Genomic DNA, 14,193 nt, shown 5'->3' with positions numbered 1-14,193 from the left:
CTACATTCACCAGAGGTATGGCCCTATACGACCCACACTCCACCGGTTCCTTGTCCTTACTTAACAACAGCGCGATGGAAGCCTGCCCCATCGTTCGTGGCAAGACTCTCCTCTTCATCACATCCTCAAACATTCTCACCATCAGCGGAGCCAACTTGTCCTTAAATTTCTTATAAAATACTTTATTAATCTGCTCCGGAGCCACCACCAAATTCCGCGCCTTATCCCACACCCGGACTATCTCCCTCTCGGCGGCCTCCCTCCGGAGCTGACTGGCCAACATACGTCCTGCCTTCTCCCATACTCATAAACCTCGCCCTTCTGAGCTGGCACACTGCTTTCCCCATGGACAATAGGTCGCACCTCACCTGCAACTCTTTCCTCTTTGCCAGGAGACCCGAGTCCGGGTCCGCCACGTACCTCCCATCCACCTCTAACATCTCCTCTATCAGCCTTTGGTGTTCCTCCCTCTCCTTCCTCTCTACCTTAGCCTTGAACAACTTCACCTTCCCCCATCACCACTGCCTTTAGAGTCTCCCAAACCACCGACCACGAGACCTCATCCATGAAATTAAACCCCACATCTCCTCGACCACCTTCCTGATCTTAACAAAGAACAATACACAGAAACAGGCCCTTTGGCCCTCCAAGCCTGTACTGGTCATGATACCAACTTTTGCCAAAACCCTCAGCACTTCCTTGTGCTGTATCCCTCTATACCCATCCTATCCATGTGTTTGTCACGATGCCTTTTGAATGCCGTTAATGTATCTGCTTCCACAACCTCCACTGGCAACGCGTTCCAGGCACTCACCACCCTCTGCGTAAAAAACCTGCCTCGCACATGTCCTCTAAACTTTGCCCCACAGATCTTAAACCTATGTCCCCTGCTAATTGACCCTCCACCTTGGAAAGAGTGCCCGCCCATCCACTCTATCCATGCCCCTCATAATCTTGTAGACCTCTATCAGGTCACCCCTCAACCTCAGTTGTTCTCATAAAAACAGTTCGAGTCTATTCAGCTTCTCCACATAGCTAACACCCTCCAGACCAGGCAGCATCCTGGTAAACCTCGTCTACACCATCTCCAAAGCCTCCATATTCTTCTGGTCATGCGGCGACCAGAATTGTGCGCAATATTCCAAGTGCGGCCGTACCAAGGTTCTATACAACTGTAACATGACTTACCAGTTTTTATACTTGATGCCCCGTCCAATGAAGGCAAGCATTCCGTATGCTTTTTAAAAAAAATTTAGAGTACCCAATTCTTTTTTTCCAATTAAGGGGCAATTTAGCAAGGCCAATTCACCTATCCTGCACATCTTTTGGGTTGTGGGGGCGAAACCCACGCAGACACGGGGAGAATGTGCAAATTCCACACGGACAATGGCCCAGAGCCGGGATTGAACCTGGGACCTCGGCGCCGCGAGGCAGCAGTGCTAACCCACTGCACCACTATGCTGCCCTCCGTATGCTTGCTTGACTACCTTGTCCACTTGCGTTGCCACCTTCAAAGATGTGTGGACCTGCACGCCCAGATCTCTCTGACTTTCTATATTCCTAAGAGTTTTATCATTTACGGTTTATTTCCCCTCTATGTTAGACCTACCAAAATGCATGAACTCACATTTGTCCGGAATAACTCCATTTGCCATTTCTCTGCCCAAGTCTCCAACCTATCTACGTCCTGCTATATCTTCTGACAATCCTCAACACTATCTGCCACTCCACCAACCTTGGTGTCATCCGCGAACTTACTGATCAGACCGGCTACATTTTCCTCCAAATCGTTTATGTATGCCACAAACAACAGAGGCCCAAGCACCGCTCCCTGTGGAACACCACTAGTCACAACCTTCCATTCAGAAAAACACCCTTCTACTGCTACCCTTTGCAATCTGTGACCGAGCCAGCTCTATATCCATCTTACCAGCTCACCTCTGATCCTATGTGACGTCACCTTTTGTACCAGTCTGCCATGAGGCACCTTGCCAAAGGCTTTACTGAAGGCCATGCAAACAACATCTACCACCGCCCCCCCCCCCTCATCAATCATCTTTGTCACTTCCTCAAAAAACTCGATCAATGTTAGTGAGGCACGATCTCCCCTTCACAAAACCATGCTGTCTATCGCTAATGAGTCCATTTGTTTCCAAATGGGTATAAATCCTGGCCCTGAGCATTCTCTCCAATAATTTACCTACTGCCGATGTGAGGCCCATCGGCCTATGGTTTCCAGGATTATCCCTGCTACCTTTCTTAAACAGCGGTACCACATTAGCTATTCTCCAGTCCTCTGGGATCTCACCTGTAGCCAATGAAGATACAAAGTTGTCAGTCAACGCACAGCAATTTCCTCCCTTGCTTCCCTCAGTATTCTGGGATAAATCCCATCTGGCCCAGGAGACTTACCTACCTTAATGTCTTTTAAAAGACCCAATACTTCCTCCTTTTCGATGTTAACATGATCCAGACTGTCCACACACCCTACCCAAGAATCAACTTCCATAAAGCCCTTTCTTTCGTGAACACTGATGCAAAGTATTCATTTAGTACCTTACCCATTTCCTCTGGCTCAACACATAGATTCCCCCCCATTGTCCTTGATTCCCCCCATTGTCCTTAAGTGGTCCAATCCTTTCCCTGGCCACCCTCTTGCTTTTTACATATGAATAAAAAGCTTTGGGATTCACCTTAATCCTACTTGCCAAGAGCTTTTCATGACCCCTCATGACCCTCCTAGCCCTCCTAATTTCCAGCTTCAGTACCTTCCTACTTTCTTTCTACTCCTCAGGCTTTTGACTGTTCCCACCATTCTAGACCGTACAAAAGTCTCCTTTTTCTTTTTGGCGAGGTTCACAATATCCCTCGTTATCTAAGGTTCCCTAAACTTCCCATACTTATCCTTCATTCTCTCAGGAACGTGACTTTCCTGAATCCTAATCAACTGTCGCTTGAAAGACTCCCACATTTCCGATGTTGATTTATTATCCAACAGTTGCACCCAATGCAAATTCTTCAATTCCTGTCTCATGTTATCGTAATTTGCCTTTCCCCAGTTTAGCACCTTAACGCAATGGTTACCCTTGTCCCTGTCCAAAAGTACCCTAAAACTTTCGGAATTGTTGTTACTACTCCCAAAATGTTCCCCTACTGAAGCCTCAACCACCTGTCAAGGATCAGTCCCCAATACCAGATCCAGTACTGCCCCTTCCATAGTTGGACTATTTACATATTGCATCAAGAAGGCTTCCTGGATACACCTTACAAACTCTGCCCCATCCAAATCCCTAGCACTAAGGCAGTCCCAGTCAATATAGGGGAAGTTAAAATCCTCTACAACAACAACCCTGTTACTTTTGCACCTATCCAAAATCTCTCTACCTATCTGCTCCTCTATCTCTCGCTGGCAGTTGGGGGGGGGCTGTAATAAACCCCCAACTTTGTGCTTCCTGTTCCTAAGCTCTACACAGATTGCCTCATTGTATGAGCCCTCCAAGGTGTCCTCCCGCAGTACGGCTATAATATTCTCCTTAACCAGTAATGCTACTCCTCCACTCCTTTTACATCCCCCTCTATCTCTCCTGAAGCATTTATATCCTCCAATGTTCGGCTGCCAATCCTGCCGTTCCTTTAACCATGTTTCTGTGATAGCCACAACATCGTAGTTCCAAGTACTAATAAGTGCTCTAAGTTCATCTGCCTTACCCGCTAATAACCCCACGTACATTCTCCACCCCAGTCTCTGGGCTACCCCTTACTCCAAAACCACATTCATCCAATGCGTAGCGTGATCCAAAATCATGATTGCTGAGTACTCTGATCTCTTAACCCCAGCCAATAGCGCCGTTCCCACCACAAAAGTAAATCCTCAAATACACCTTGTGCACCGGGGAGAAAAACAAATACTTCCATTCCCTCAGCTGCAAGAACCTCCAAAGGTCCATTCCTCCCATCTCCCTTATGAGCCCAGCCAACACTTTCGCACCCGACTTAGTTAGCGAGCTCGGCTTCACTTTCGGTTCCAACACCATGTTCCAATCCCACCCTACTATCAACTCATGGGTGTTCAAATACAGGATGGCACCCAGCATCCTCTTCACAAACCCCGCATCATCCAGTTGGGGCCATATACACTCGCCAGTGTCACCAACCTCCCCTCTGGCACCCCCGTCTCTGTCACATACCTGCCTCTCTGATCCGTCACCACCTTCTCCATCTGAAACCTCATCCTCTTGCCCACCAATACCGCTAACCCCCACCCCCCCTCCGAGTCCTACTGTCAAACCCCAAGTTAAACACCTGAATCATCTAACCCTTCCTAAGCCTCACCTGATCCTTCACAATCAAGTGGGTCTACATCAGCATCACCACATCGGCCTTTAAGCTCTTAAAATGTGTGAAAACTCTTGATCTTTTCACCCGTCCCCCTAATCCGCTCACGTTCCACGTCACTATTCTGACTGGGGGAGCTCTCATCGTGCCCCCCCCCACCCACCCACCCCACCCCACCCCTCCTATCCACCATTATCATAATCCTGAGCCCTGCCCCTCTGGCCTGACCCACCCTATCTTTTGTTACCATGAAACCCCTCCCCCCTCCCTCCCAGAATGCCCCCATCCACTTTCTCTTGCAAACACCTCTCCCAGTATCGATCCCACCACCCCCCCCCCCCCCCCCCCAACTTTCACACCTCCCAGCCCCATCGAAACCTGCTCGACCTGGTTCCAATGACTGCTGCCCCTCCCCCCACCTCACTCCCGTTCCCTTCATCAGATCTTCAGCAACCACTTGGCTCTTAAGCTCCCCCGACAAGAATTCCACCACTCGGTCGTCCACTGAGAGGGCAACGGTGCCACAGAGACTACCACCATTTTCTCCCCTTATAAGGCTCAGGAGACATCCGAATCGGACGAAGATCTCTTGCCCAACTTATGCCTAGTATTATACCCCTTAGACATGCTTGACAGAGGGGATCTAATTCTGTCACACTGTACTAATTTTTTCCTAAAAATCACCCGTTAAACAGGTAAAAAGGGCCAAAAAAAACAAATCCCCAGGCAGGAGCCACCTGGTTTGCAGCTGCTCACCTCATAGCCATACGATCATAACATATAGGAGCAGAATTAGGCCATTTTGCCCAACAAATCTGCTCTGCCATTCAATCATGGCTGATGTGTTTCACCAGCATGGTGACGCAGTGGTTAGCATTGCTGCCTCACGGCACAGAGGTTCGATCCTGGCTCTAGGTCACTGTCCATGTGGAGTATGCACATTCTCCCTGTGTTTGCGTGGGGTTTGCCCCCACAACCCAAAGATGTGCAGTGTAGGTGGATTGGCCACGCTAAATTGCCCCTTAATTGGAAAAAAAAAATGAATTGGGTACTCTAAATTTTTTTTTAAAAAAATGGCTGATGTGTTTCTCATCCCCATTCTCCTGCCTTCTCCCCCCGATTTCCTCATTAATCAAGAACTTATCTATCTCTATCTTAAAGACACTCAGTGATTTGGCCTCCACAGCCTTCTGTGGCACCAGAAGTCAATTTTAAGTGATTTCAACGCACGTTCTCCAGTTTATCTTGGAAAATAATTGATCAGTAAACAGAATGAGAAAAATCAGCAGTGAAACCATCTCTTTGTGTTACCAAGTACAAAACATAACTTTTCAATTAAATTGTAGAAGTTGTATGCACAGATGCCACAGACTTGTCTCAATTGGATTTTCCAATTGATAACACAGTCAGAGAACCAATTAAAGGTAACAAAAGATCCAATTTGGAAGCTATTCTTCTCTCTTCTGGAATGTATACAGTAGTCATCAATGTAAGATTAACATCTGTCAAATGTTATGCACAGTTACAAGCCTCATTATAATGTGGACTGATTTCAATCAGTCTCCAAGATCAAACAACATGTGTTGCTCTGACATACATGCTGTGCTCTGTTCTTCCGGCAGTTAATTTAATGTTGGGAAATTAAGATAGAAGCATTTTCTTTATCCTAACATTAAAAAGATTATTTTGGTAATTGTAGACTTGTTTTTCTCAAAAATTAATGGTTTCCCTCTTTGCACGACATTCCTTAGATTTCAAAGCAAGTTATTTTAAGATACCTCCCTCAAAATTGCTCTCGGCAAATGCATGTTAGGAAATTGCCTTCTCTTCTGCCAGTTTTATTTGATGGATATCGGAATAAAACACCATCCAAGCTAATAATGTTGACTATTAACTAATATATGCCTTACGTTTTCCAATTAAGGGGCAATTTAGTGTGGCCAATCCACCTAACCTGCACATCTTTGTGTTGTGGGGGTGAAATCCATGCTGACACGGGGAGAATGTGCAAACTTTACACAGACAGTGACCCGGGCTGGGATTGAACCCCGGGTCCCCAGTGCTGTAGGAAGCAGTGCTAACCACTGTGCCACCGTGCCGCCCTATATATGCCTGAAGTTACCCAAGTACAAAAACGATTAAGTTATGTCTACAGCCCACAATATAATCTAATTAGAGTAGCTTCAGCAGAGACAGCTTTTGTCAGACACCACAGGTAGCAAAAGCATTGCTATTGTCTGTAGATAAGCAATCAAACTACTTAATTGTTCTGTAAGTAAGACATCTTGACTTTGAAGGAGTGACATTGGTCTGGAATTATCCTGGAAGTGAATTATTGTGCTGGAGGTGGGATAGAAGGGGTTGCAGGGCACAAGACCAGAAGCCATAGGAGCAGAATTAGGCCATTTGGCCCATCAAGCCTGCTCCGTCACTTAATCATGACTGATATGTTTCTCATCCCCATTTTCCTGCCTTCTCCCTATAACCCCTGATCTCCATATTAATCAAGAACCTATCTATCTCTGTCTTAAAGACATTCATTCATGAGGTTGAGAAACCATTTAACCAGTTGGATGAGTTTAACTGCAGGGATACTTTCTCTGTTGGATTTGGTCCACTGACCTTTTGGGTGGGATTCCAGCTCTACAAGGCTGAATGAAGCCTAAAAGAAGGAAAAGCATCTGAAGAAGTCTAAATTACAATACTGTATCTAAGGTGTGGCTTTGCACTGGAGTTATTAAAGCCTTGCACTACTACAGGTCAGGATCTGACATCTGAACTGCCTATTCTTGATCTGTACTTTAATGCTGTATTAATTCACAATTGTATAATGTCTGTGAATTCCATAAACAGGGCGGCAGTGGTTAGCACTGCTGCCTCGCTGCTCCAGGGACCCAGGCTCAATTCCGGCCTTGGGTGATGGTCTATGTGAAGTTTGCATTTTCTCCCCATGTCTGCGTGGGGTTCCCCCGGGTACTCCGGTTTCCTCCCACAGTCCAAAGATGTGCAGGTTAGGTGGATTGGCCATGCTAACTTGCCATTTAGTGTCCAATCAGTTAGGTGGGGTTGCTGGAATAGGGTGGAGGCGTGGGCCTATGTAGGGTGCTCTTTCCAGGGGCCAGTGCAGACTCGATGGGCTGAATTGCCTCCTTCTGCACTGTAGGGATTCTTATGAAATATCTCTATGAAACTGAATTGAGGTCAAAGCCACAGCTTACATATCTTCACAGAATATTTTGTTCCGGTATCATCTTGAGCCATGACATTGGATTCAGGCTAAATGTGGGTGTGAAGCAAAGCCTCGTGCCCCAATGCACCCTTAACCAGAGATGATAAATATGATCCGCTTACTTAATCAAAAGGCATGGTAGTTGCTTGAACATTTTACTTTAGAAAGTGAGCAATTTTTCTACGGCCAATTCATCACAATTAAAAAATAATTGCAGGTATGAAGGGGGGGGGGGATTTATTTAAAATATCGTTCAGCAATCAAAACAGCTTCCACCCATTTCGTAACGCTCGTTAAGAGTGACAAAGTAAACTCAAATACTCCATTGCACATTAACGAAGTTCTTATTTGTAGCTAACAACAACAGATTGAGGAAATCCCATTGACATTGTGAACGCCTTGCCTGATGTATGGCATTTGTGATAAATCACAAACTTCAGACGGTGACATTTATTTCACAGCGTTCGGAAGGGGAATGGCGGTGGATTTTTGTTTTAGTTCTGAATGAGACATATTAAACACGCGGCAATCATCCCACGAACAGAAAGATGCCTTCAGCACTGGGAACTGTGCCGCAGGGTCCCTTGCCAGCGCCCAGGAACATTGGCAGCAGCAGCGCAGGGGATGCAGGCGGAGCCACCGGGCATTTACCTGGTCAAAGTCAGTGCCACCGAGCTCCGCGCTAACAGTGCCGGCGATTTCCACATCCGAGCAGGCCACATCGCCGCCATCTTCTTGTTTTTCTGGCTGGAAAGGTCGGCGTTTGTGTGTGTTTTTCTTCCAAGGTCTGCCAAAGTCCTCTCTCGGCGAACGTCATTCAGCCAGGGATCGTGAGCGCCACATCGCTGCACATAGGCAGGAAATGGAAAATGCTCTGGTCATGTCCCTACCTAATTGTGCATCATGTGCATATCTCTCGGTGCTTTGGAATCGCAATAACACAGCGACAATACAGTATCACATGCTTGGAGTTTACCTGCAATAAATCTCTGGAAATAACACTCCTTATCAAAAATATGTTCATTTAAATCCATTATTTCAGTTTGTGAACACATTTTCGATAGGAAATAACTTTATAATCTATTCAGGACACACAAATATAGACAGATACAATCCTATTTCTCTTTGGGTCAGATTTCCCCCAATGGACTGGCCATTATTTTTTTGTGTTACTGGCACACCGAATTTAGACAGATTCACAGTTCCACACTAATACCCAAAATTTTCTGTCCCAAGTTGTGGCATTGAGCCTTTCGTGAATGAGGGAGGCATCTCACTATCTCCCTCAGCATGGACGGGCGTTGATTCCCATGAAGTTTGTGGATTTGCATGGTAGAATCATAGAATGTACAGTGCAGAAAGAGGCCATTCGGCCCATGGAGCCTGCATCGGCTCTTGGAAAGAGCACACCTCCACCCTATCTCCGTAACCCAGCAACCCCATCTAACCTAAGGGCAATTTAGCATGGCCAATCCACTTAACCTGCACATCTTTGGACTGTGAGCGGAAACCGGAGAACCCGGAGGAAACCCACACAGACACGAGGAAAACATGCAGACTCCGCACAGACAGTGACCCAAGCGGGAATTGAACCTGGGATCCTGGTGCTGTGGAGCCATAGTGCTAATCACTATGCTACCGTGCTGTCGTAGATGTGAGCAAAACTTGCACAGAGAGGTCTTGGAATTCCAAATCCTCTTACCAATATTGCTAAAAAGAGGAACATGTTGTTGAAGTTTTTTGTCTTGCACTCATCGGGACAAACACAGGAATGTCAAATGCTGATTGCTTGGTAATTCACACTGCCTGATTGGCCAATGGGCATTTCATTTCTGGAGGTAAAGTTTTGTTGTACACTGTCTTCATCTTTCCTGGTCCTGTGAACAGCTGAGGCAATTCAGCTTTGAAGTTTCTGGACTGGTCTTCTTAGTTCCTCTACTCTGGATATCAGATGCAAATCAGTGCAGACCTTCTTGCTCCAGAGTGAGCAAATCTGATTCTGAATCAGAAAATGCATCTGCGATTATTTTCTCTTAATATTGGAGGTCTGCGTTCAGTTCCTCTATGACCTGCCTTGTATAGTATTTTGCATGATGGCTGAAGAGGGTTTCTCTCCAACTGCAGTTCAACATCAGAAAAAACTGAAACTGCTGCACCTATTGTTACGTTCTGGCACTTGGCCGGTAGGAATTATGCACAATAGAATGCCTAGTTCTTGACTAGTTACGATGCTTTAATATAAAATAAATGCATAGTTCAGATACCAATGAGAAATATATTACAAACTACTAATTATGATAAATTATCCCAGAGCTACTGCAAGTATGACTATCCACTAACATGACTATCTCCAGACTCCCCAAGGTACAGTCATGCGGTAGATTTACACTGCCACCTGCTGGTTGGAGGTCATTTACATCACTATTTAAATGATTGCTTATGCATATCATCACATCGCCTTTCCTTTGGAAATATAAACTATTTACATACATGACTTTGTTTTACAATACAGTACACATGATATGCATCATTCTTTCGATCATTCAACTATTTACAGTCTATCACAAATTCAATCTATCCAGCTTTCTTCTTTGTCTTGTTGACCTTCTTGTTGAATTTGTGAATGTGTTTCGTTTTCATTTGCTATTACAGATGTTTCTTGTTGTTCTTCTTGAATTTGTGCATTTTTACTTTGTTCTGGCTCTGTATGCTGAGGTGACTCTTTTTCAACTGTCCTTGGATTGCTTACAATGCCCTCTTGTGGTTCCAGAACAAAAGGTTGCTGAACCTTCTGCAAAGTTCTCCTGTTTCTCCTTAAAACTGTTCCGTCATCAGTGATGATTAGATCTGAATGAGAAAGGGCAGCATGGCGGCACAATGGGTTAGCCCTGCAGCCTCACGGCACCGAGGTCCCAGGTTTGATCCCAGCTCTGGGTTACTGTCCATGTGGAGTTTGAACATTCTCCCCGTGTTTGCGTGGGTTTCGCCCTCACAACCCAAAGATGTGCAGGCTAGGTGGATTGACCACACTAAATTGCCCCTTAATTGGAAAAAATTAATTGGGTACACTAAATTTATAAAAAAGAATTAAAAAAAATATATAAATGAGAACCTGTCTGTTGTAGTACCTTAGTATACTTCAACCAACCGTTCCCATCAGGATCTTCCACCCTGACTGTGTCATATTTTTGCAATGGTTGTAGCCTGGGTTGTGGATTTGTCATAATACCTCTTCTGCCTCCTTTTAAAAAAAATAAGTTTCCTCTCTAGTTTTTTATGAATTGGTTCTTTCGGAATACCGGGCAACGTTGTCCTAAATTGCTGATTCATCAGCTTTTCACGGTCACTTTATTGCAGTGTTAATGTAAGCCTACTTGTGACAAAAGAACAAACAACAATACAGCACAGGAGCAGGCCCTTCGGCCCTCCAAGCCTACGGCGATCACATGTCCTATCTAGACCAACCGTCTGTATCCTTCTATACCCCGTCTTCATGTACCTATCCAGATAAGTCTTAAAAGTCGCTAACATATCTGCCTCAACCACCTCACTCGGCAGTGCATTCCAGGCCACCACCACCCTCTGTGTAAAAACCTTCCCCTGCACATCACCCTGAACCTTTCCCCCCTCACCTTAAACATGTGCTCCCTTGTAATTGTCATTTCCGCCCTGGGAAAAAGCCTCCAACTTTTCACCCTATCTATACCCCTAATAACCCCTAAGAATAAACTTCTATCAGGTCGCCCCTCAGCCTCCATCTCTCTAGGGAGAACATCCCTGTTTGTTCAATCTCTATTCATAGCTAATACTCTCCTACCAGGCAACATCCTGGTAAATCTTTTCTGTACTCTCTCTAAAGCCTCCACATCTTTCTGGTAGTGCGGTGACCAGAATTGGACACAGTATTCCAAATGTGGCCTAACCAACGTTCTACATAACTAACATAATTTTCGAGCTTTTATACTCGATACCCCGTCCTATGAAGCCAAGCATGCCATATGCTTTCTTTACCACCATTTCCACCTGTGCTGCCACTGTTAAGGATCTGGAGACCTGCACGCACAGATCTCTATGTGTCTCTATGCTCCTGATGACAATAAAGATTATTATACTGTTATTAACTGATCTAGTGAAAGTCCATTGATTAATGGTGCTGCTCGATAACACAGTAGCATGAGATAAGTGTCTTCTTGGCTATCCATGGATTTTCTGAGTAGTTGCTTCACAATGTGAACATCTTTTTCAGCCTTTCCGTTAGATTGAGAATATATAGGACCAGAAGTGATATGTTTGAAATTATAATTACGTGTAAACTCTGCCCATTCATGACTGCTAAAACATGGGCCATTGTCACTCATGACAATTTGAGGTATTCCATGGCGTGCAAAAATGTCTTTAGTGTGCTTGATAACACACCTAGCAGAAGAGTTTGCTAGCTGTACGATTTCTGGAAAATTGGAAAAGTAGTCTATTATTAACAGGTATTCCTTTCCTGCCAGACAAAACAGATCCATTCCCACCTTCTGCCATGGAGTTGTAATGACTTTGCCCATTTGCATTGTTTCTTTCCTCTGTTTACACTGAAACTTTTGGCACGTTACGCAGTTATCGACCATTACCTGTGGTTGACGCCTGGCCAATACACTGTTTCCCTGGCTCTTCACTTGCACTTTTCTATTCCCAAGTGCCCTTCATGATTTTTTAAAGAATCATTGGCCTCCAGGGCAGCACGGTGGCTCAGTGGTTAGCATTGCTGGCAACGGCGTTGAGAACCCCGGTTCGAATCCCGGCCCTGAGCCACTGTCCGTGTGGAGTTTGCACATTCTCCCCATGTCAGCGTGGGTTTCAGGCCCACAACCCAAAGATGTGCAGGATAGGTGGATTGGCCACGCTAAATTACCCCTTAATTGGGAAAAAATAATTGGGTACTCTAAATTTTAAAATTAAAAAAAAGAATCATTGGCCTTAACGATGGTGGAATTACAATCATAGAACATAGAACATACAGTGCAGAAGGAGGCCATTCGGTCCATCGAGTCTGCACTGACCCACTTAAGCCCTTCCACCCTATCCGCCTAACCCAATAACCATTCCTAACCTTTTTAGACACCAAGGGCAATTTAGCATGTCCAATCCACTTAACCTGCATGTCTTTGGACTGTGGGAGCAAACCGGAGCAGCCGGAGGAAATCCACGCAGACACAGGGAGAACGTGCAGACTCAGACAGTGACCCAAGCTGGGAATCGAACCTGGGACCCTGGTGCTGTGAAGCCGCAGTGCTAACCACTATGCTACTGTGCTGCCCGTACTGTCCTTTGTTGTCGAAGTAAAAAACCATTGGCATCACTTAATTCTGCCCTAATATTATAATAGCTGGAGCAGGATCCATTAGGCCATCACTCGTGGAGATATTTGATCATCTTTTGGAAGACTATATCTTTGGTCATTTTCTCCTTTATCAGTCTTGATTTGTCATCAGATGCTGGAAAGGATTCTGTTACAAGATTCACGTGGACTTACACATCCTCATCTATCTGGGGTATCTCTTTCATGCCCGTGGCCCGAGATAGTTCATCAGCTACCCTGAGATGTTTACCTGGCATATAGATAAGATCAAAATCATACCTATGTCACTTCACCATCATACGTTGTATCCTAGGGGACATCTCATTCAGATTTTTAAAAACTATTGCGACAAGTGGCCAGTTTCCTCTAAGAATGTTGGTCGGCCATGAACATAGTCATGGAATTTAGTCAATCCATTAATTAAGACTAAGCATTATTTTTCAATTTGAGCATACCTGGAAGCATAGGCAATTGGAAGCCAATTTTGATCATTGTCTTGTTGCAATAACCCAGCTCCCAATTCATCATTCGACGCATCTGTCAATATTTTCGTCTTCTTTGTAGTGTCATGAGAATGTCACTTTAAGAAATGTTTTTGTGCTCAAGTTACTGCAGTGATGTCAGAGTGTGGGTGGAGCTGTGCTCTGGTTCTGCTGTTTAGTTTCACTTTGAGAAAGCTTGGGTGTGTCTGTGTTTATTTGGTTTTGTGTTAGTGTTGGAGCTGCAGCCAGCCACAGAAGATGTAATGTTGTTCTCTCTGCCATGTAAAGACTACCTCTTGATCATTTGCTGAATTCAGAGTTATAACTGTTCTCAGTAGTGAATTTAAACCTGATGTGCTTCTGTTAAAAGTTTTTTTCAATGTCTTATGGATGTTAAAAGGAAAGCTTAAGGATTACTTAGTGTTGTATTCTTTGGGAGTTGTATTTGAATTGATGGTTGCTTAGATGTTCACTGTATGTTTTAAAAAGGTTAACTTGAGTTCATAGAATAAACATTGTTTTGCTTTAAAAAATACTTTTCCATTTCTGCTGTACCATACCTGTAGAGTGGGCCGTGTGCTCCCCATACCACAGTCTATTAAAAGTTGTGGGTCAGGTGAACTCCATGATACACTTTGGGATTCTCTAAGCCCTGGCCCATAGCAAATTGGGGGCTCGAGGGGGATAAAAGTCTATCTATTGGATTGGCTTAGTGAACTTAAAGACAGTGAAGGGTGAGCTATTTTGGTTGCTTTTCAGGTGTGATATTTCAGTTTAAGTAGGGAGTGTGTTGTGGACAA

At 44.8% G+C, this 14,193-nt stretch overlaps 1 protein-coding gene across 1 annotated transcript in view; it reads right to left on the bottom strand.

Moving 5' to 3' along the window:
* The window catches only part of LOC140408629 (protein NipSnap homolog 1-like), a 62,729-nt gene extending 54,318 nt beyond the window's left edge, over positions 1 to 8,411 (bottom strand). Inside the window, exon 1 of the mRNA XM_072496093.1 lies at positions 8,216 to 8,411. Coding sequence (XP_072352194.1) covers positions 8,216 to 8,295 — 80 coding nt within the window. The 5' untranslated portion in view covers positions 8,296 to 8,411. The remainder of the gene's footprint in view (positions 1 to 8,215) is intronic.
* Positions 8,412 to 14,193: the final 5,782 nt, after the last annotated feature.

This window comes from Scyliorhinus torazame, chromosome 1, assembly GCF_047496885.1.
Source record: "Scyliorhinus torazame isolate Kashiwa2021f chromosome 1, sScyTor2.1, whole genome shotgun sequence".
Taxonomy (NCBI): domain Eukaryota; kingdom Metazoa; phylum Chordata; class Chondrichthyes; order Carcharhiniformes; family Scyliorhinidae; genus Scyliorhinus; species Scyliorhinus torazame.
Note: the sequence above shows the minus strand (reverse complement) of the source record. Positions and strands in the feature narration are given on the sequence as shown.